At 40.6% G+C, this 24454-nt stretch overlaps 1 protein-coding gene across 4 annotated transcripts in view; it reads left to right on the forward strand.

Moving 5' to 3' along the window:
* Nucleotides 1–24454, forward strand: part of GALNT11 (polypeptide N-acetylgalactosaminyltransferase 11) — a 60303-nt gene that overhangs the window by 5531 nt on the left and 30318 nt on the right. For 3 of the 4 annotated variants that reach the window (XR_004683685.1, XM_035029837.1, XM_035029840.1), the window contains exon 2: nt 23967–24299. Coding sequence is in view for 3 of the 4 variants with exons in the window: in XM_035029837.1 (XP_034885728.1) it covers nt 24005–24299 (295 nt within the window). In the remaining variant the exon portion in view is untranslated. Of the gene's footprint in view, nt 1–21308; nt 21394–23966; nt 24300–24454 lie in introns of those variants that run through there. The other variant, XM_035029838.1, reaches the window with a different exon arrangement.

Consider the following 24454-nt stretch of genomic DNA (forward strand, 5'->3'; position numbering starts at 1 on the left):
TCCCCCTCCTGCCCCCTCCTCCCCCTCCCCCTCCTGCCCCCTCCTCCCTCCTCCTGCCCCGTCCTCCCCCTCCTCCCTCGGCCGCCACAATATCCAGGCCGCGCGCATTTCCCGGGAAGGCTCAACAACTTGTATTTACACATGGCATTTGGTTGATGTGCCTCTAGTTTCTCTTTTATTTTTGTTTGCAATATACTTGTTGTAGAAATTGGGTTGTTTGTCTTGTATAATTTCCCACGTCCTTAAATTCCGTGGCTGTTGGATAAATCTGAAAATACCAAGGCCGTGTCCTCCAGGTCTGAAAGACTTCATCCTTTGAGGACTCTTAATATGCTCATGGTAGACTAGTTTCGTTTATTTTTACCATCAAAGATTTGGGTCCGCATCCTTTTTTTACTTTGTATTATGAAAGCAATTGTTTGGTTGGTCGGTTTTCCAAATAGAAGTGAAATTGCGACTTTGAATGTGCTTTTCATAGTATTGCTGTGCACTCTCTTACCCCAAATCACAGGTCCAGACCGGACTTTAAAGTGTGTTTGTTTTACTCCACTCAGTTCTTTCCGTTTATCTAGAAATTTGTATGTCGAAATCTGCTCTGCCTTAAGAAAAATAAAACTTCTCTCCACTCTCAGTATGTATCAGTTGAGCTTTTCAAGTTAAAGGTGGTGAAAGAGTAACCCACAGTTTTCACATCTTCTCTTGACAATTTCTGTGCTGTTTGTTCCTTGCAATTTGGGTTCTAGTTTTTTGCTTTTTTAAACTTTTTTTAATTGTAAAATATATACAACATGAAGTTTATCATTTTAACCGTTTTTTTTATATATATTTTTAAAGATTTTATTTATTTATTTGACAGAGACAACAGTGAGAGGAGGAACACAAGCAGGGGGAGTGGGAGAGGGAGAAGCAGGCTTCCCGCTGAGCGGGGAGCCCCATGCCAGGCTGGATCCCAGGACACTGGGATCATGACCCGAGCCGAAGGCAGACGCTTAACGACTGAGCCACCCAGGCGCCCCCATTTTAACCATTTTTAAGTGCACAGTTCACCTGCATTAAGTACTTTCACAGTATTGTGTCACCATCCCACTATTTCCAAACGTTTTAATCACTCCAAGCAGAAACTCTGGAACCATTAAGCAATAACTTCCCATTTCCCCCTTGTCCCAGACCCTTTCTGTCTCTCAGTTTACTGCTCTAGATACCTCATGCAAGTGGAATCATACAATATTTGTCTTAATTGTGTCAGGCTTATTTCATGTATTGTTTCCAAATTTCATACATGGTGAGCATCCGTTAGAGTTCATTCCTTTTTGTGGCTGAATAATAGTTTCATTTTTTGTCTATATCACAGTTTGTTTATTGGTTCATCTCTTGAGGGGCACTGGGGCATACTGGGGGGTTTCCACCTTTTGGCCACTGTGCATAGTGCTGCTAGGAACATGAGGTTACATATATCTGTTTCTGATTCTTTGGGGTGTGTATGTAGGAGTGGAATTGCTGGATCATATGGTATATCTGTTCGACTTTCTGAGGAACTAACAAACCCTTCACATTTTTAAACTGCTTTTTTAAGACCTTCATGCCTTGCTAGGGCTAAATCTGATGGCCCCACCTCAACTGCTGCTGACTTGACCTCTAAATCTTTGTGACACCTCATGTTGCTGGTCAGTACACCCTCTTGAGGGTCTCGATTTTGTGATCCTTCTCATGTCCTTTATTAGTACTTCCTTTTCCACCAGATTTTTAAATGTGCATGTCCCCAGAGGTTCAGTGCTTGGTCCCTAATCCATTACGTAAACCCTCTTCTGCTATTATTTCCATGGAACTTGAACTAAAATTTTGGTGTTTATTTTATTTTATTTTATTTATTTTTTAAAGATTTTATTTATTTGACAGAGCGAGATACACAGCGAGAGAGAGAACACAAGCAGGGGGAGTGGGAGAGGGAGAAGCAGGCCTCCTGCAGAGCAGGAAGCCCGATGGGATCCCAGGACCCTGGGATCATGACCTGAGCCGAAGGCAGACGCTTAACGACTGAGCCATCCAGATGCCACCTGGTGTTTATTTTTAACATCGCTCTGAGGCTTAGATTTGAATTTCAAGCTAGATTTTTTTCCTCCCTCTGTCCCAAATACACTGCTGCTAGAATTTTCTCTTAAGATATATTTGCTTAAAGACATTAGTTAGCTTTTTTTTTTGCATGCAGAACAAGTTAATTCTCATCCTCAGGGTCAGAGCCCCAGCCTGTCCTCTGAAGTAATTAATTACCTTCCACTAGTCTTAACCAGCCAATCTATTCATTATAGCCAGTCGTTCTACTTGCTATTCTGTTTGGAAAACTGAAAAGAAATACATGTTGCAGTTTTCCAAGACTTGAACTTTCTCCTCAAAATATTTCAGTATTTGGCCATTGAAGTCTCATTTTTTAAAACCAAATTTAAATATCAGCTTCTAAAATAAAATTTTTTCAAGTTTTTCATACAGTCTTTTTTTCATCTGTAACCCCACTTGTCTTACCTCCTGTTGGTTAATTTGAAGCAAATCTCAGGTATCATGGGATTAGATTATTTTAGCTGTATAAAATAAGCTCATTTTGACTTCTAGTCTTCCTTGTTTTTTTTTTTTTTAAGATTTTATTTATTCTAGAGAGAATGTGTGTGTGCATGGGCATGAGTGAGGGGCGGGGGGCAGGGCAGAGAGAGGGGGAGAGAGAATCTCAAGCCACATCCCCCCTGAGTGTGGAGCCCTACACAGGGCTCAGTCTCACAACCCTGAGATCATGACCTGAGCTGAAACCAAGAGTCGGACGCTTAACCAACTGATCCGAAACCAAGAGTCGGACGCTTAACCCAACTGATCCACCTAAGCACTCCTCTAGTCTCTTTTTAAAATAAATTTTATTTTAGAATATTTTAGATTTATAGAAAATAGCAAAGTAGTACTGAGAGTTCTTTGATATCCCATGCCTAGTTTCTCCTATTATTAACAACTTAGCATTAGTATGGTATATTTGTCACAATTAATGAACCAATACGGATACATTATTATTAACATCCAGGATTTATTCATATTTCCTTAGTTTCTCTTTCTTTTTTTTTCCCCCTGTTCTAAGGACATTAGGTAAAAATGAAGGGTCCCATCCAGGATACCACATTGCATAGTCATCTTGTCTCCTTAGGCTCTTCTTGGCTCTGACAGTTTCTCAGACTTCCCTTGTTTTGGATGACCTTGACGGTTTTGAGAATACTTGTCAGGTATCTTGTAAAATGTCTGTCACTTGGGATTTGTCTGATGTTTTTCTCATAATTAGATAGCATTTCCACTCCAGAGTGGGAGGACAGCGCCCAAAATGCCACCAGGTGTGGGTCCTAGCTGGGTGATTCAAGACCTCTATCTTAAATGGGACCAATGGCACAAATGTTTAAAGATCCCCAGCCCTGCCCAGTTGGCCACCAACATCCTGTCATCTGGGCACTAGCCATTACATTGCCCTAATTTCAACCCTCATTGGCTGATAAGCTTATGCAGTTCTTACCCCTCTCTGGTGATGCAGGGCCAAACATTAAATTATTGGGAACATACAACTAAGTTTTCTTTAAAACAAGGCTTCATGTGTGTCCCCAGCCTTTACTCTTCACAAGTGGATACCTCCTACGCCTCAGGAGAGCACCACCCAGTCATTTGCGAAGTGTGCCTCTGGGGACCCCCCCCCGAATTTATTGAAAACTTGTGATACCAGTAAATGCTCCCAGTGGTGCAAGCAAACCTTAATCGGGACATCCCAAATCTGTGCGATCCTGTTCGATCCCCTGCCCCTCAGTTCCCCTACCTGGGAGAGCCACCCTTCAGGGATGGCTTCCTCCACTGGTGCCCAGTCCTGACGATGACAGTGTCCCTGCCCATGAATCGCAGGACCCAGCCTCATATTGAATGCTGCCTGCACAGCCTTCCAGTAGAGCAGAGATGACACTGAGGAGACTGATGGCAGTGGCTGATGAGGGCAAGCACTCCCTGGGACTTGGGTGCCGAACTGACTCCTTGTGACGATCCCATTGCATGCCATTTCGCAGAGCTAACCATGTGTGTACCCCAGGACGCTCTACTTACTGCAGTGCTCGCCGCTCTAATGCGGGTGGTACTGACTGCCAAGCTGCTCTCCGAGCACTCACCTCTGAGCTTCGGAAGGCCTCGGGATGTGTCGAGTCTCACAACCTTCGGGGGACCCCTTTAAACCCTTCACTTAGTTGTTTCCCTTTGCTTTCCTCATTGGACTGGCCCACATTGCATCCTATGGAGAGTTAGTGAATTTAATTTCTGTCGCCGGGACCCCTTACCAGCTGCAGGTGCCTCCACCACAGCATCCCCCTCTACACCCTCCAGAAGCACAGCTGCAGCGTCGCTTCCCTGTGCCCCCAAAAGGACCCCTTCCCATGGTCACCACTCAGGGCTCCATAATCTTCCTGTGCAAGCCCTCCAATAAACTTAATGTTGTTATACAGTAGGCAGAAACTGGAGCTCATTTCTTAGACCACCGTAATTGCTGGGCACATTACCAGGCTCAACAAAGAAGACTGTTTCTGGAGTTAGTGGCCTACCGGCTGATTATTGACCCGGTCCCATTTGCCCGGCAGAAGGCACCTCACATGCCCCTGCAGCTTACCTGGCCACTCTGTGATGTTCAGCTGCTCCCATGCAGGACACTTTGCAGTGCAGAATGTGGCATCTGACCGGAGCCCCGACATGCCCTTTGTAATCCTCCATATCTGCCCGGGTAACACCACCGCGTAGATGAACATGACCTACACCTCATCCCAAGGAACAAAATCCCCACAGTTTTGGGCCTCATGGCCTAGCCATCCCGGGGGAACCCCAACTTATTTCAGCTTCCCTGATCAGGCAGTTGGTGTCCGCTTGTGGGTCGAGTGCCTTGGAGCCTTCACACATCTTCGTACTTCTCTTTCCTTCAACCCCTAACATATGCCGGCCTCCAGGCAGTCCTGTCTGTTCATACCAATATACTTTAATCTCCCTGGGACTACCCTTAATTACTGAACAGGACCTCTGATCTGCCTCTCTTGCTGCCCCCTCCTGTCAAAAGTGTATGTAGTATTTATCCCCATGATATTAGGAGTAGGTCTGCCGCTGTCCCTCACATGGGCTAGGCTAGTCGCCACTGCTCGGGGCGTACAACAACAAATCAGTAAGGCTGAACGGGTACAAATACTCTGTAATTTCACCCAGGGTTTTTAATCAAATACCAATTTAACCTTTATTCAGGGGCTTTTATTTTCTTGGCTGGACCCCAGCAACTGGGGAGAATGGTTATGGACAGGATTTTGAATTTTTGTCTGTTGATATTGCTGATTGGGATTCTTGCTTTGTTTAGATGTTTCATGCGTTGGGTGACCAAAACCATTCCAGTGGCTTTTAATATCTCCACTGTCCAGATAGTACCTGTGATTTCCCCTAAAGATTAATGCCTAGGCATCACGGGGTTAATTGTGATGAGAAAAACAACTTTTGAGAAAAGCACCTTTTAGGGAAAAATTTGTGTTTCTGAGTTGCTGCCTAGGCATTTTACATTTATGATAATGCTACTCACACCCAGAGTCTGGACATTTAGGTAGGGACTTGGGTTTAGGATGCCTGCCATAAGTTAATGCTTTGTCTTTCCCAAGGCACCTTTTAAAATAACCACTTCAAGTGAATCTGGGAAAAGTTAGTGACCTCTGCCCCAACCACCTTAGAAGTAATAGCTGCTTGCTACTCTGCTCTCTATCTCCTGCTCCCTGGTAACCTGGGATGTAGGACTGCCCTTTCCCCAGCTCGTTGCACTCTCTATCCCCCTGTTCTGGGAGCTTTAAGTGATAAATCTTGTGACTCTACTTCCTTTGTGTGGGTATATTGAAATTGCACCTTCAATCCAAAGGTTGCTGGGGGTTTCACGTCCCCAAAGTGCGAGCTCAGGTCCTGAGGAAGTGACCTGCAGGCCCCCCCCACCCCTGGTGTGGTAGGTTATGCCCCCTCATTCCTAATTCAGTGCACCAGCTCTGCTTCTCAGCACACCACACACAGTCATTGGCTTGTGGCCCTCTTCCTCCAATTTGAAAGCCTGCAACAGCAGTGGAGTTCCTCTTATGTTGCATTATTCTGATCTCCTGTTTTGTCTCCCTTTTGCACATTTAAGGATCCTGAGATTACACTGGGTCCACCCAGATAATCCAAGATAATCTATTTTAAGGTCAGGTGATTAGCAACCTTAATTCCTGGGATGTGGGTATCGCTGGGGGACCATTATTCTACCTCCACATAGCATATCAGTTACACTTCTTGTAAAGAAGTTTTTGGTGGTCGCCCTAGAGTTTACAATATACATTTTTAAACTAGTTTGAATCTGCCTTCACGTAACAGTATATTGCTAGCATGTTGTATGGGTACCTTATTAATAAAGACCATCCCAATATTTCCCTCCCATTTCTGTGACATTGTTGTCATTCACTTACCAGTATGCTGTGATCACTCAGTATATTGTGACTTATGTTACTTTGAACATTTTCTTTTAAATCAATTAAGAATAAGAAAAATAAAATTCTCGTTTTTTTCTTCTCTGATGTTCTTTATGTAGATCCAGGTTTCTTACCTATGTCATTTTCTTTCTGCTTGAAGAATTCCTTTTAACATTTTTTGCAGGGCAGGTCTGCTGGTGATAAATTCCTCAGTTTTTGTTCAAGAAGGTATTTCTTCCTAACTTTTGAAGGATAATGTCAGTGGGCATAGAATTCTAAGGTGGGCGGATTTTTTCTTTCATGCAGGAACTGTTTCAGTCCATCTCTTGCTGGCATGATTTCTGAGGAAAATCCCACTGTAATTCTTACCCTTTTTTTCCTCTGTACATAAAGTTTTTTCCTCCCTGTGGCTTCTTTTAAGATTTTTGTTTGTCTTTTGATTTTCTGATTATGGTATACCTAGGTGAGAGTTTGAGGGGTATTTATTCTGCTTTGGGTTCTCATTAATTTTGGAAAGTTCTTGGCCATTGTTACTTCAGATATTTCTTCTGCTTCCTCTTTTCTTTCTTCTCCTTCTGATAATCCGATACTTTATATGTTATACTTTCTGAAATTGCCCACAGTTCTTGGATGTACTATTTTTCTCCTCTTTGCATTTCCGTTTGAGAAGTGACCAGGCTCACTGCTTTTTTCTTCAGCCATGTAAAGGCTACTGATGAGCCCATGGAAGGTGGTCTTCATTGCTGCTACAGTGTTCTTGATTGTTTAGCCCTGCCTTTGGATTCTGTCTTAGAGTTTCCATCTCCCTATTTATATTTTTCACTTGTTCTTGCATGTTGTCTTTTTTTCCCCATTAGCGTTCTTAACATATTATAGATAATTTATTATTTATTTATTTGTTGGGTGAGGGAGTGCAGGGAGAGGGAGAGAGACAGTCCTAAGCAGCCTCCATGCCCCGCGCAGAGCCGGATGTGGGCTTGATCTCCCGACCCTGAGCTCATGACCTGAGCCAAAATCAAGGGTCAGACGCTTATCAGGCTGAGCAACCCAGGTGCCCCTAGATATTTTAAAATTCTGTTTGATGATCTCCAAATCTGTGTCATCTAAGTCTGGTTCTGATGATTGTTTATGTCTCTTCAGACCTTACTTTCGCTTGCTTTTTGGTATGCCTTGTTGAAAACCTGACATGTTGCATCAGTTAATAGGAACTGAAGTGATAGACCTTTAGTGTGTGGGTTTATGGTGATCTAGCTAGGGGTTTGGCTGTTTAATGTTTGCTGTAGGTACAGATGCCAGAGGCCTCAAATTGTTCCAGTGTCCTTGTTTTTATCTGCCCTCTTGACTTTGGGATTTTCTGAGTACCCTTCTCCAGAGAGTCTGTGTCTTGCAGCTCTTTCAGCTGTAACTCACTTTTATTATATATGGAGGCCATTGGTGTGGTGGTCAGGTATGAGGGAGGGTGAGAGTTCTGTCATCTGCAGATATGACCGTCACCAGTGTTTGCCAGTGGTGTAGCTTTTTTCCTCCTGCAACCTCCTCCCCTCCCTAGCTGCAGAATTCCCAGGCTGTTTCCTGGAAGCCGTGACCTTTTGTTGATCTTTTCCTCTTAGGTTTGACTGGAAGGCTAGCAGGGGCTGGAGTGGGAGAAGTGCCCTTTCCCAACTAGGAGAAAGCTCTGGCAGTGTCTTTTCCCCTGGAGCAAATGCAAATCCCTTTGCCTTGGAGGCAGCTCTCTGGTGTTGCACAAGGATTACTCTTCTCTTCCAGGGTCAGAGTCAGAGGGGATCTTTCTGTATCTCCACCTTCACGGTGAGGACCTGGCTGGTAGGGTTCCTGGAGGTAAAGCCCACAGAAGTGTAGGAGCCCGCCCCCCCCCCGCCCCCCCCCCCCCCCCCCCCCCCCGCCGACTGCTTTCCCAGAGTTTCTCTCTCTCACGCCAGGTCACACAGTCTGCAGCACCAGTTTGTTGTTCCAGCTTCTGCTCCAGGTAAGAAGATAGCAGCTGTCTATCTCTAGGTTTCAAGTGGCAGTTTGCCCTATGAGCTCGGTTCTCTGATGGTACAAAAGCGTCATTGATTTTCAGTTTGTCCAGTTTTTTCTTCTAAGGTTATGAGTGATGGCTTGTAAGCTCTTCTCATGTTGCAGCTGGAAGCTCCATTTTTTTTTTTAACTTAGGGTTTATGACTTGTTACCATCTTCAGTGAAATATATGCACAGATCCAGGACTGTGGTATTGTATCTAGATTTGATCACGCAGGTTAAATTTGATGTTTCATATTTATCACCTGATTAATAACGATTTCAAGCTATACTGCCCGATAGCTTTTGTTTTCCTGAGAAAAGCTTATCACTTTCAAAGTTCTTTTCCTGCAACTATAAAAATACCTTGCAACTATTCAGAAAAACTTTTTGTATGCATTATTTTGCATTTTATAGGCAACAAAAGCTATACAGGCCCTGTCTTTATTAAATTTTCTACTTAAAAGTAAAAAAACAGTACATACAAGAACTTGTCAAGCTATTTCTTTTCTCTTGAAACCTGATTTTATTAGTTTGGGTTTCTCCAGAATCCTGAGATAAAAATTTCAGTTCACCTTGTTTATTTGTGAGGTAATCTCAGGACACACCAGTAGGAGAATGAAGAAGTAAAAGACATAGGAGAGGAAGCTAGGAAGGGTATGGATTTCAAGCCATTTTCCACTGTAGGCTCCTAAAGCTTACTCATACTGGGGAACTCTGAGAACCAGCATAGAATACAGGTGTTAGAGTTAGCGTCCAGGGGAAGCGTGTAAGGGAGCTAGGGTATTTGTACCAGTCTGTTGTTGAAGGCTGCCCTTAGGAAGGTACATATTCCCATATACTTTTGGGCCTGCACTGCACATGGGCAGATGGGCTCCAGGCACCAGAGATGCAGATGCTGGCCGTTGGAAGTCAGACCTGTGCCGGATGGTAAGACTCAAGAGGATGTGCAAATGACAGTGTCTGCTATATTGATTTCCCACAGCTTGATCCAACAGGATGAGCTGGGGTAGAAATTGGCCATTTGTCCAATCGATTAGGAAGTTTGTCAGCTTTCTAAACCTCTTGATCTTGAGCTGGTAGATTGCATTCAGAAATGAGTTTTCCGAAAAATGCTGAAGATTCTGTCACATGATTTTCTGATACTCTCTTTTTGGTGATACCTAGCCGGTTCACTTTGAAATAATAAAGCAGTAGTTTAGAAAATGACCCTGGCCTCATGCTTCTGGTAATGGCAGACTGGCAGGACCTAGTTGAAATCAGTCAGTGCTGAAAAGCATCAGAATTCACAAGATAGTAAAGAATTACTGGATTGAGGTTTGGGAGATAATAGAAATCCAGAGAGGTGAACACCTTGCTTGGGCTGCTCTTGTCCCTGGTATTTGCTCTATTATGGACAAGCATTTGGAAAGCTGAGCAGTGTATCCACAGACTCACAGGGTGGAGGAACAGAAGTTGGAGTCCAGGATTTGCCATGGGTGAGAATCCTGCTGAGCCGACCATGGGTAAAGTTGGAATCTTGAAAGGCTGTAGGCTGGAATACAGGTGGATTGGGAGTGTACGGGGCTTGCCTGAAATGAAATTCTGCTGTGTCATTTAGGGATTTGGTATGTCTCCTATCTCAGATTGCTGGCTGTGGCAGGTACCTAACAGAAGCAAATGAAGATGCTCTCCAGAGGAAGATAACATCTTAGGTCTCAAGTTGTTTCTGAGATGATTTTTCAAATAGTGTCCACACAATCAAATCAGTATACTCAGGTGCACCAGGAGACCACCTGAACAAGAACCCACACAGGCAATAGGCAACAGAAGCAGCCACTTTAGACAGTGAGACTATAAAACATTGCTTAGGATGTTTATGGAGATAAAAGCTGAACTTAAACATATCAGCAGTGAATCAGAGCAAAGGGACAGAACAGATTTGAAAAAGACACAGCTAAATACGAGATCTAAATACAATAACCAAAATTGAGGATTCATTGGACTAATAGCAGATTAGAAAAGTAATGAACTGAAAGATCAGAAGAAACTTCCTTAAATGAAGTATGAGAGAAGAAGAGTCTGGGAAACACTGAAGAGAGCGTAAAAACTATATAGGATGTAGGGGCGCCTGAGTGGCTCAGTCGTTAAGCGTCTGCCTTCGGCTTAGGTCATGATCTCAGGGTCCTGGGATCGAGCCCCGCATCGGGGTTCCTGCTCCGCGGGAAGCCTGCTTCTCCCTCTCCCACTCCCTCTGCTTGTGTTCCCTCTTTCGCTGTGTCTCTCTCTGTTAAATAAATAAATAAAATCTTTAAAAAAAAAAAAAACTATATAGGATGTAGTGACAAAGTGCAACATGTGTTTGATTGGAATCCTAGGAGGAGAGGGGGGGACAAGGGAGTAGGGGAATATTTGAAGAGAAGATGGCTGAGAACTTTGAAAACTGACAAAATATCAATCCATGGAATAGCAGATCCTAACGTTTTCCTTCACGTGAGTTTGTTTGCTTGCCTGCTCTCCATCTCCCTCTCTTTCCAGTTTTAGCAGTAGTTTTCCGTATTCTGCTGAGGGTAAATGCTTTTCTCACATGAAGAATTACATGGTCTTTTATCACATTTATATAATTTATGCTGGGGTTCCAAAGATTTTGATTAGAAAAAAGATACAGCTGCTATTTGGATTGAAATCCATTGAGATAAGAAAATATGGAAGACAAGATAAGCTTTCCAGACTTAAAGAAATGATTCTGTAATGCAGGGATTTCAGGCAGAGTGGGCACTTAGGGGACAGAGCCTCTGCCCAGCCCTCTTGGGACAGGTAGTTCCTACCCTGTCTCCCCTGGACGGCTAGTCAGAAAGCCTCTCACAGGTGAAAGGCATACTCACCTCAGGAACAGAAGTGTGCTTGGGCTGCCAGCGAGGTCTTTTTTTGGAGAACAAGGGGGAACTCGTACTTGTCACAGACACCTGGACATACGGTCATTGTAGGTAACCCCAAGGGCAGGGGTTCCCCATATCTTTAATCTTGTGGGAAACATAAATTTTTGTTTAAAAAAGTTACTGGATGACTTCTATTTTTTAAAGGATGGCAAGCAGGAAATCACTGGCCTCTTCCTTGCCAGGTGGTACAACAAAATCCTTAAGGACATAGGTCTGACATCAGATGACTGGGATTCAAATCTCAGTTCCTCCCCTTCCTTCCTAGCTGCATAGGACATCCTTAAAGCAAATTAATTTCTCTAAGATCAAGAGGAAAAAAGATAAGCCTTTTTTTTTTTTTTTTTCTGTTTTACACTTGGGACTAGTATTTTCTTTGTTTGTTAGTTTTGATTTGCATACTTGACTTGTGTAGGTAAGGTGCTTTGTCAGCTCTGTCCACTCCTGGAGACTCCTGACACGCCAGCAGAGTAACACACTCAACAGCCAGGGTTTAGGGCGAGTCAGCTCTGCTCATACCCCCTTGGTCCTGGGACAGAGCCGGCTGTAGAAGGCCATGTGGATCGTGGATATACAGATGCTTGTTTATATTGGGTGTGTTTAAAGCCATTTTAGTCCCTTAGTTATTTGGATATTTCAGAACACTTGTTTCTAGTAACCATCCTTTTTCCTATTCACCTATTTGTTCTTCATCTGATGTACTTTGGGTTTAATTCTCCTTTTTATGGGCAGAAGGGGAACAAGAAATAACAGTTTTCATAATTGTGGGGGTTGTAAATTGTTACTCCATATTCGTTCTATGCACCCCTGCAGGAGTTGCAGTCTGGAGGCTGATCGAACTTTCGACCAAGCAGGTGTCCCAAGATTGATTTACGTGCTTTGTCCTATTAGCTGTCCTTTTAGTTTCCTTTTCTTCGGTGTTTAATTAAATTTGCTGCTTTCTCCCATCAACATTACCATGTGGTTTTCCTCTGCATTTAAGATATAGTATATAGACACTACATGTGTTTATGTTCTTTCTGATTTTGTTACAGAGAGGAGATTCATAAATGTTTGAGGGATGTCAGAGGATTATTCCCGGGAAAGCATATGATGTCTGGAATTTGCTCTGAAGCTTTCCTAATTCAGTAATCTCCTTACTTGTAGTTATGAAATATGTTAGAGGCAGTGTTTTCTTCTAGTCTTTCAGGTAGATAAGGAAAGAGAAACAGAATTTTGTGTGTATGTGTGTTGTCATCACCTGGTAATTTCACAGGGGTCTGTGAGAAGCGCACTGTTGTAAATCAGCATTTGTACTCACATGACTGTAGCTCACTTAAAATATGAATGTGTCTCTTTTATGGAAAAAGCTAACAGATGCTTGCTGTTTGACAACTTGGAATGTAGAAGAGACCAACGAGAAAATAGCCAGAAACTACTGAAAGGTAAAGACTTATCATTCAAGGATGGACATTTTAGGGGCCCCTGGATGGCTCAGTCAGTTGAGTGTCTGGCTTTGGCTTAGGTTATGATCTTAGGGTCCTGAGTCAGGAGCTACACTTAGCAGGGAGGCTGCTTGTCCCTCTGCCCCTCCCCCTGCTCATGCTTGTGGGCACGCTCTCTCTCAAATAAATAAAATCTTTAAAAAAGAGAGACATTTTGAACTTCATTAAACATTATGAAAATTTTGTGTTGAAAGAAAATGAAAGCTGTACTGTGTGTGAGTTAGGTAGTATGGTCTCGTTACATCTGGAGTACCAGAAGTTGGATATTGGGCAGACGAATTCAGACTAGTGATTTGTGGAGGAAAAAGTTTTTCAGATCGTGCTTTTAGAATACTTGTTCAGTGTTCAGATTTTATTCTCAAGTTTTTGACAAATTAATGGAATAAAAGAAAATAGTCTTTCTTTTAATGTGCTAAAATCCCCTTTGCTTCTGAAGTTAAAAGGAAAGGCTATATTTATTTCAAAGCCTTAAAATACTTAATCCTTTCCAGAGTTGTTCTTATATTTTTAAATTAGGTTAAGAAATTTTTTACCTTGGGACGCCTGGGTGACTCAGTTAAGCCTGCCTTCCGCTCAGGTCATGATCCCAGGGTCTTGGGATTGAGTGCCACTCAGCGAGGAGCCTTCTTCTCCCTCTGCCTGCCACTCCCCCTGCTTGTGCTTGCTTGTGCTCTCTCACTCTCCCTGACAAATAAATAAATAAATAAAATATTTTTTTAAAAAAAGAAATTTTTTACCTTGATTATTTAAGAAATACATATTCTTTATAAAAAATGTTTTAAATAAAGGGAAGTCAACAGAAAATTATTTATGATACCACTAAGCTGATTCTATTAAGTTTATTTTTCCATAATTGCCAATAACAGTGTAACATTTTAGATAGTATGAAAGATGAAAAATAAGTATTAGAATATATAGCAAAACATTAGCAGTGGTGAAATTTCAGGTGGTTTTTTTTTTTTTTTTATCTTTTTACTTATCTGTATTTTCTGATTTTTTTTTTTTTTTTTTAAGCATAGTAGCAGAGCTTAAAATATCAATCCCCACTACCTTGCATGGTGTCTAACATATAGAGCTCTACGATGTTCCCATTGTTAGCCTTTTCTTGAGGATTGTTTAATGATTTTCAGAAGAAAAATGTTGTATTATTTAGTACATTTAATAGGCTATGACTGGAAGATGAATGGTTTAAAGTATCATCTATAGAGTGACATTGTATAACAGGCATTGTCTTAGTGAACTTTATGTAATTCAACTATGGAACATAATTTAGTAACTGGTGTGTACTGTGTTCTTTGTTAGTAGAAGTTAAGGATGACTATGGAAAGCATCTCAAAATGGGTTTTCTTAGCTCAGACAGTTGTGCTGTTGAGAAATACCCCTCATTGTAATGGATAATGATGCTGGAGTTTTGTTTTTATTTTGTTTTATTTATTTGAGAGCATGTGTATGCAAAGGGAAGAGGGGTAGGGAGAAGGAGAGAATCTTAAGCAGACTGCCCCAAACGCAGAGCCTGACGCAGGGCTCAATCTTAATGACTCTGAGATCATGACCTGAGCCGAAACCAAGAGTCGGACGCTGAACCAGCTGAGCCACCCAGGCACCTCGATGGAGTTTAAATTGAGTGAGATCTCATGAGATTTTCGGCCTTTGTCCTATGTAGTTTGCCAGAAAGCATTTTTGATATAACAACAGTAGATGCTAACAGTAGCAATGATCAGTTTTTGAGTAGACTAAAAAGTATTTATGTGCTTAAATTGTTACTTGCATATTTTTTATGGATATCTTTCTAGTTTCCTGAATTGCATAGTAGTGCAGGGCAGCTTTTCGCCTATGAGTATGAAGTCAGCCTTTTAGTCCTGCCCCTCCATTCTGTTTCCTCCGTCTCCTAACGAGCTTCAACTTTTTTTTAATGGTTTATGGAAGAATGCTAGACATCAACTCAGTATTATGCTTTTGTCCTTCCTTTGCTTTATCTATCCTTTGTTTTATAATATAAGCAGTTACATGTATGAATACAGATATATTTGTATGTAGCATTCTATATATGCTCTTCTCCATCTTACTTTTTTCACCTGGCAACGTATGTAGCAATAACACCATAGTAATATGTAGAGACATTTCTCTTTCCTTTTTACAGCTGCATATTTATTGTTCCTTAATTTATTCAACCAGTCTTCTATCAGTGGACAATTGGATTGATTCCAGCCTCTTGCTTATTACAAATAGTCCTGTAGCGAATAGCCTTGTGCATTCATTGTTTCCTACTTTTTCCCTCTGTGGTATAGATTCCTAGGAGTCATATTGCTAGGTCAAAGGGTAAATGCATATGTAATTTTAGTAGATGTTGCCAAATTGCCTTGGGTAGATACTGTACCACATATGAGAGCTTCTCCACAGCCTTACTATCAGACTATGTCGTCAGGCTTTTGGATTTTTATAAATCCAACAGGTGGGGAATTGTATCTCAGTGAAGGCTTATTTTGCTTATTTTCCCTTATTATGAGCAAGGTTCAGCATTTTTTTTCACAGGGTTAAGAACCAATTGTATTTCTATTTCTGTGAATGGTCTGAAGGGGTGTTGGTCCTTTTTCATTGCGGCTGACAAGACTGAAGGGTGATCCCCCAGGGATTTCCTGCCACCTTCTGCCCTCACTTTCTGTAATTCTCTCCCCATGAGTGGGCGTGGGACCTGGGCCTTGCTTTTAACCAACAACATATGGCAAAGATGATAGAATGTCAGTTTCTTGATTAGCTTAGGTTATATAGCAAAGATAATGGGATGTCATTCTTGTGATTATAAGACTCCATCTTGGGGCACCTGGGTGGCTCAGTTGGTTGAGCGTCTAACTCGATTTCAGCTCAGGTCATGATCTCAGGGTTGTGGGAGTGAGCCCCCTGCTTTGGGCTCCACGCTCAGTACAGAGTCTGCTTGAGATTCTTTCTCTCCCTCTTCCTCTGCCTTCCCATAATTGTGTGTGCCCATGCACGTGCGTTCTCACTAAATAAATAGATAAATACCTATCTTTAAAAAAAAAAGAAGACGACGACTCAGTCTTCAGACTGGAGGAGACTCCTCATTGTTGACTTGATGAAGTTAGGGACTGTGGTGATGCCCACATGTCAAGGAACTGCCGATAACTGCTGGGGTCTGAGGGTGGCCTCCAACTGACAGGGCCCCTTTGTCATAGAGCCATGAGAAAGGAATTCTACCAACAACTTGATGAGTTTGGCAGCAGTTCTTCCAAAATCAGGCCTCCGGGTGAGAAAGGAGTTTGGCTGACAGTTAGTTCGAAGACTTGCTGGACCCTGAGCAGAGGATCCAGTTAAGCTGTGCTCAGAGGCTTGCTGCTTAAAATTGTGAGATAATAAATGTGTGTTGTTTTTGTGGTAATTTGTTACATAGCAATAGATACCTAATACCAAGATGATACATATCTTTTTGTTAAAAGTTGCGTGCATTTTTTTTTTCTCATTGCCTTTTTATTTTTCTTTTAGTGTCTTTTGCGACCCCCAGTTTTTTTGTTCTTGTATAATCTAGTTTATCTGTCTTTTCCAGGATTGTTTTTGGATTTTCAGTTACAGCTAGAAAAGTTTTGCCTACTTCCAGAGAATAAAGGAACTTACTTTTGTTTTCTTCTGTTACTTGTATGGTTTCATCTTCTGTATTTTTTAAAGTTTTTTATTTTAATTCCAGTATAGTTAACATACAGTGTTATATTAGTTTTAGGTGTACATTATTGTGATTCAGCAGTTCTATACATTATTCACTGCTCATCATATAATTGCACCAAAAACCATAAGATACCTAGGAATAAACCTAACCAAAGAGGTAAAAGATCGATACTCTGAAAACTGTAGAACACTTATGAAAGAAAGTGAGGAAGACATAAGAAATGGAAAAAGATTCCATGCTCATGGACTAGAAGAACAAATATTGTTAAAATGTCTATGCTACCCTAAGCTATCCAGTGCAATCCCTATCAAAGTACCATCAGCATTTTTCACAGAGCTGGAACAAATAATCCTAAAATTTGTATGGAACCAGAAAAGACCGTGAATAGCCACAGGAATGTTGAAAAAGAAAACCAAAGCTGGAGGCATCACAGTAACGGACCTCAAGCTATATTACAAAGCTGTAATCATCAAGACAGTATGATATTGGCACAAAAACAGACAGATAAATCAATGGAAAAGAATAGAGAACCCAGAAATGGACCCTCAACTCTATGGTCAACTAATCTTTGACAAAGCAGGAAAGAATATGCAATGGAAAAAAGTCTCTTCAACAAGTGGTGTTGGGAAAATTGGACAGACACATGCAAAAGAATGAAACTGGACCACTTTCTTATACTGTATATAAAAATAAACTCAAAATGGATGAAAAACCTAAATCTGAGATGGGAATCCATCAAAATCATAGAGAGGAACACAGGCAGCAACCTCTTCCACCTTGGCCGCAACAGCTTCTTGCTAGACACGTCTCCAAATGCAAGGGAAACAAAAGCAAGAATGAACTGTTGGGACTTCAAGATAAAAAGCTTTTGCACAGCAAAGGAAACAGTCAGCAAAACTAAAAGCAACCTAGAAGTGGAAGATGATATTTGCAATGTTTTACCAGATAAAGGGCTAGTATCCAAAATCTGTAAAGAACTTACCAAACTTTACACCCCAAAAACAAAAAATCCAGTCAAGAAATGGGCAGAAGAAATGAACAGACATTTCTCCAAGGAAGACATACAAATGGCCAACAGACACTTGAAGAAGTGTTCAACATCACTTGGCATCAGGGAAATACAAATCAAAATCACAATGAGAAACCATCTCATACCAGTTAGAATGGCTAAAATTAACACAGAAAACAGCAGATGGTGGCGAGGATGTGGAGAAAGGGGAACCTTCTTACGCTGTTGGTGGGAATGCAAACTGGTGCAGCCACTCTGGAAAACAGTATGGCGGTTCCTCAAAAAGTTAAAAATAGAACTACTCTGTGACCCAGCAAGTGCACTACTAGGTATTTATCCAGAGGATAGAAACATAGTGATTCAAAGGGGCACGTGAACCCCAGTGTTTATAGCAGCAATGTCCACAATAGCCAAAATATTGAGAGACCTCTGATGTCCACGGACAGATGAATGGATAAAGAAGAGTGGTATATATAGACAATCGAATATTACTCAGCCATCAAAAAGAACGAAATCTTGCCATTTGTAATGATGTGGATGGAACTAGAGGATGTTATGCTAAGTGAAATAAGTCAGAGAAAGTCAAATACCATATGATTTCACTCATGTGGAATTTAAGAAAGAAAACAGATGAACATAGGGGAAGGGAGGGAAAAATAAAATAAGACGAAATCAGAGAGGGAGACAAACCGTAAGAGACTCTTCACTATAAGAAACAAACTGAGGGTTGCTGGGGGGGCGGTGGCGGGAATGGAGTAATTGGGTGATGGGCATTAAAGAGGGCACTTGAAGTAATGAGTACTGGGTGTTACATGCAACTGATGAATCACTGAATTCTACCTCTGAAACTAATAGTACAGTATATGTTAATTAAATCGAATTTAAATAAAAAATTTTTTAAAAAAGAGTCTTTCTTGGTTTCTCTCCCCTCCCCCCCTTTTTTCCTTTGCTCGTTTGTTTCTTCAATTCCACATAGGGGCGAAAGAAATCATATGGTATTTGTCTTTCTCTGATTGACTTCACTTAGCATTATACTCTCTAGCTCCATCTATGTTGTTTCAAATGGCAAGATGTCATTTTATGGCTGGATACTCCATTGTATATATACCACATTTTTTTTTAATCCATCCATCTCTTGATGGATACTTGGGCTGCTTCCATAATTTGGCTATTGTAAATAATGCTGCAGTAAACATAGGGGTGCATGTATCCCTTTGAATTTGTATTTTTGTATTTTTGGGGGGTAAATGCCCAGTAGTGGGATTACTGGATTGTAGGGTAGTCACGGTTTGAGGAACCTCCATACTGTTTTCCGCAGTGGCTGTACCAGTTTGCATTCCCACCAACAGTGCACGAGGGTTCCTTTTTCTCTACATCCTTGCCCGTCTTCTCCAAAAGTTATTTCTTGTGTTTTTGATTTTAGCCCTTCTGACAGATGTGAGGTGGTATCTCACTGTTATTTTGATTTGGATTTCCCTGATGATGCATGATGTTGAGCATCTTTTCCATTGTCTGTTGGCCATCTGGATGTCTTTGGAGAAATGTCTGTTCATGTCTTCTGCCCATTTTTTAATTGGATTATTTGGGTTTTTTTGGATGTTGAGTTATATCAGTTCTTTATATATTTTAGATACTAACCCTTTATTGGATATGTCGTTTGCAAATAGCTTTTCCCATTCTGAAGGTCATCTTTTATTTGGTTGACTGTTTCCTTCACTGTGCAGACTCTTTTTATTTTGATGGTCCCAATAGTTTATTTTTTCATCTACATTTAAAAATCAAGTTCATATCAGATGTGTCTAGGTGAATGGTGTGAGGAGTGGACCCCAGTGTATCCTTCAACATACAGCTAAACAGTTGTCCCAAAACCAGTTAGCAAAAAGTCATTCATTTTTTCACTGGCATGTGATGTTATCTATAATCATTTATGCTAAATTTCTAAATGTAATTGGGTCTGTTTCTCAGTTTTTCATCCTGCCCCATTGGTTTTTAGTCTGTGCATGTGTCATGCTGTGCCGGTTAGGTAGAGAAACCCTGAAGCTTATTATCCAGTAGGGCTCACCCCTGCTTGTACTTGTTTTTCAGGGTTTGCCTGCCTATTCCCTGCTTGTTCATTCTTTCCCAAATGAACTATAATAATCAACTTGTTTAGCTCCAGAAGAAAATCTGTTAGTATTTTGCCATATACGTGTATATATGTGTAGCATATATAAATTATCTTAAGGAGAGCTGACTTTTATGATTTGGGGTTTCTCTATTCAAGAGTAAGGTACATCTTTCCATGTGATCAAGTCTTCTTTTGGGGCTTTCAGGAGTGTCTTAAGGTTTTCCTCATACATGTTTAAGACATTGCTTGTTAAGTTATGATTAGTATTTATCCTTAAGATTTTTTATATTCATAAGATTGATATTCATAAATGAGATGTGTGTTTTGGGAGGTTCAGTTTTTGTCAGATTTTGAGATAAGTGTCCTCATTTTGTGAAACAGATTTGGAAGATTTCTTTATTATTATTATTTATGCTCTTTAGTGGCTTAGGTAGCACTAGGATGATTAGATCTTTAAAGGACTGGTAGAATTCCCCTGTGAAACTCTGTCTGCGTGGTGGTTTGTTTCTGTTGTTGTTTTTGAGAAACTCTTAATAGCACTTTTTTTTTTTTTAAGAGAGCCCAGAGGCAGGCAGAGGGAGAAGTGGGCTCCTTGCTCAGATCAGTGTAGGACTCGATCTCAGGACCCTGGGATCATGACCTGAGCTGAAGGCAGACGCTTAACCAACTGAGCCACCCCAGGCATCCCATGTTTTGAGAAACTCTTACAGTATTATTTCTTCTGTGATGACTGGTCTGTTCGCATTTCTGTTGGGACTGGGGTTAATTTGAGTAAGTTGTATTTTCCTTAAAATGTACTCTTCTAGGTTTTCAAATTCATATGCATGGAATTACATGAAGCTATCTCTTGATTCATAAAATTTGCAGTGATTCAAATTTATCATTAAGAAATCTTAGACTGAGAATGGAAGAATTGGGACTTCTGCTGGCATACTGAATATTTTGCTTAATAAAGACAGTGTCTAATGAAACTGTTTAAACTGGTTAGCTGTCTTCTGCTCCTTCACCTCCTCCTCTTGACAGTGGACGTTTATTCCCCAGGCTGTGCTCATCTCACATCATACTCTTCTCTAAGATTTTTACATTGCACAGAATCAAGGTCCTGAACCTTTTCTGGAACAGAAATACACTTTGTGTAATTTTTAATGACACAGACAAGTACTTGTTAATTTTTAATACTGGACACTGTGCTTGGTAAACATAATGGGCTTGAGAAGACAGAAATGACCCCTGTTGCTTATGGTATGTATAGTAGTGCTTACCCAATAGGCACAGTGTTTATTGGGATATCTCCAGTTCATGCATCTGGAAAGGACTCCTCTATCAGTAACTGTACCTCTCCACAGTGTGAGTGTTGGCATCTCATTTTCCAACCACCACATTCAGTTTTTCCTTGTTACTCTTTCCAGCAGTTACTCAGCCACACAGGACCTCAGGTCCATTGGCCCTGCACAGGTTTTCATCCTGTGTCATTCTTCCACGTCCTCACATTTCTCCTTGCCTGGCTTACATCTGTAGTTTGTCATCCTAATCAGCACATTGCATGTACTTCTCCCCAGACCGCTGCTTCTGTACCTCCCTGGTGAAATCCTGACTCTCTGCTTACAAGACACCTGTCCCTCAGCAGCTACCAGACCATGACTGCCTGGTCTCACTGGAAATTCCTGTACACAGCTGGTTAGCCTTTTATTCATTTAACTTTTGAAAAATGTATTACGTTGACATCTAAGTGCTGAAGTTTTGGCTTTATTAACTGCTCAAGTTTATGATTGAAAGAATTTGTTCACTAGTTGTTTTGTATTAACTAACCTTAAATGTTCGCTTTGACCCTCCTTTTAAAGGCTTTCAGCCTTGGATATTGAAGCCATGAGTAATTGCCTATAGAAGGAATAGCAAACAGCACAAAGCAGAAAAACTTTATTGTCTTTGTTAGCATAGATTAGACTAAAATTTCATCTTTTGGTTTTTGTTTGCACGTTTTAACTTCTTAAGTAGTTAAGAACCTGTTATTTTATTAAATAACAGGTATCTAATTGCTTTGTATTTTATTCATATTTGTTAGTAACTTCTTGACCCGTCTAAAAACTGATAGTGTCTTTGTTTCTGAAGACTATTGTGGTTAATTATATAAAACAAATGATCTGATTTTATAAATTCCTCTCATTTTTATAGGTTTCTTAGTTTAGTATAAGGATTGATTATGTGAAAAATGTTCTCTAAATACTTATCATAATATAGCTTGAGGAGAATTGTTGAGAGTTAATACATTTTACAGTTCAGGAAGCAAGGACTCTTGATGTTTGGGCTCTTGTGGTTAGGATTGGGAGGGGTATTCTGGGAAAAATCTGGACAGAGTTGGCCAAATCCTGTGGGTGAGGTCTTGAGAACTTTCTCGTTTCGCCCATAGGTCCTGGCAGCCAAGTGCATGCAGTGGACAAAATGGAAAGTGGACTCCTGTTTTTATCACAAAGACCTTTATTTAACTTATGAAATTGAACAATGAGAGCCTGTTGTTTTTTGTACCTTTTCTAATATTAACTATGACTGTTGTTCTGCCTAGTTTCATATTGAAATAAGGTAGTCATGATCTTTTTTTCTGCTTGGCTCGAATGTGACAGCAATACATTCGCTTATAAATACCCAGCATTTTGCAAACATTGATAACTGTATTACAGTAATTCATTAATTTCCGTGAATATTTATTAAGTGTTCGCTACATGCCAGGCATTGTTGTAAGCTCAAGGTATACTACAGGAAATGAACAGACAAAAGCTCTTGCTGATGAAGCTTACATTCTAGCAGGGGGGATGGACGAGAAATAGTAAGTAATTATGTCCTATGTAGGAAGGTGGAAGTTTCACAGAGTTGGGAAGATCAGAAGTGCTAGTGTTTGGTGGTGCAGTTGCAGTTTTAAATATGGTAGTGTAGAAACTTACTGAGAAGGTGATATTCGAGCAAAGATTCAACAGAGGTGAAGTTAGCTAGGATGAAAAGTATTCTAGGCAGAGGGAAGAACCGATGCATAATCCCTCAGTGGGAGTATGATTGACACATTTGGTGACCCATAAGGAGACCTATGTCTAGAATGAAATGAATGAGGAGGGAGATAACAGAAAATATGGTCAGAGAGGTAATTCCAGATAAGGTAGGGACATGTGGGTCATTGTAAGGAACAGATGGTCGTCACATATACCATTCATATTACATACTAAATTTAGACCTAATGAGAAGGAGGAAAACGTTAACGTTGAATTTGTGCTGTATTCTTTCATTCTGTAGATATCGTTCAACAGCTTTTATGTGCCATTCATTGTGCTAAGTGAGGGAATACAGTGAACAAATGAAACAAAAGCTAGCCACAGTGTTTGTGGAGGTTCTCTTGATCCAGTGCAAATTGCTGTGTTTTGTGTGTTAATGATTGTACTTGATAGTCTACATAATTTATATAATTCTGAGTATTTCATTTAATTCTAAGTATCCAGCGAGATAGACAGTATTATTAACTTGGCATACAGTTGATGAAAGTGAGGCTAAGAAAATTTGGTAATTTGTCTAAAGTTGCATAGCCAGTATGTGACAGAATGGGATTAGAACTTAATCTTGTCTTTTCATTATATCATTGGTTCCCAAATCTGGCTGTGCATCAGAGTTCACTAGGAAGCTTATTATCAAAGCTATAGATTCCTTAACCTTACCTCTACTCTCATTTATAAATTTGAACTGTTGAATCTAGAGTAGGCATTAGGGCAGGTTTAATCTTTGGAAAGTAGAACTGTTTTCTTCAGGTTGCTCATTTTTAATAACAGATTTTAAGATCCTTGGGTTGAAAGAGTCCTATAATTTTGTAGTGGAAATCCAGACTTTAGATAGACTGCCATGATACATAAGGTACTTGTATTTTCCTCATGAAAAGGCAGAATCTGAAAAAAAAATTACCACACTGAAAGCAATCCAGACCAAAGGCAAAATATCCATTAACACGGGCAAATGAAGTCAATTATTTTGCTACCATTGATTTTCCAAGCACTAAGACATTGGCCTGTCGTTTTAATTGTTGAATCTTTTTTTTTTTTTTAAATTCAGCGCTATCCACATATCTTCTTTTATTTGAGTCTCTGTTAACGGTATGCCTAGGGGTCCTAAGTAAATAGTTGAGAAGTTCTACTTGATTGTTGGAAAACTGACTGTGAACTTGGTGGATGATTTACAAGTGTACCGAAGGGTCTAACATAGCTGTCCTTCTCTTCCAGGAGATTGAAGATGGCCCTTCAGCTATGCTAGGTCTATAATGGGAAGTGTCACAGTTCGATATTTCTGTTATGGATGCCTTTTTACATCTGCGACCTGGACAGTTTTGCTTTTTATTTATTTCAACTTCAGTGAAGTGACTCAGCCGCTTAAGAATGTGCCCATCAAGGGGTCCAGGCCCCATGGACCATTTCCCAAAAAATTCTATCCCCGTTTCACTCGAGGCCCAAGTCGAGTGTTAGAATCACAGTTCAAAGTAAACAGAATTGATGATACAATAGATAATCATGTTGAAGATCCAGAAAAAGGCAACATGAAATTCTCTTCTGAATTGGGTAAGTGTATTGGACTTCTAGTAGCATGTCAGAGTATTTAATCATTGGAAGTTTAAATTCAGTTATTCTTTAAATCACGTGTTGCTCAGGGGATTAGAAATGGGTCATTTTCCCCCTCCAATTTATTTTGTTAATGAACTAGCTGAGGTTTTAGG

The sequence above is a fragment of the Mirounga leonina genome, unplaced genomic scaffold, assembly GCF_011800145.1.
Source record: "Mirounga leonina isolate KUSES-001 unplaced genomic scaffold, KU_Mleo_1.0 Mir_321, whole genome shotgun sequence".
Lineage (NCBI taxonomy): Eukaryota > Metazoa > Chordata > Mammalia > Carnivora > Phocidae > Mirounga > Mirounga leonina.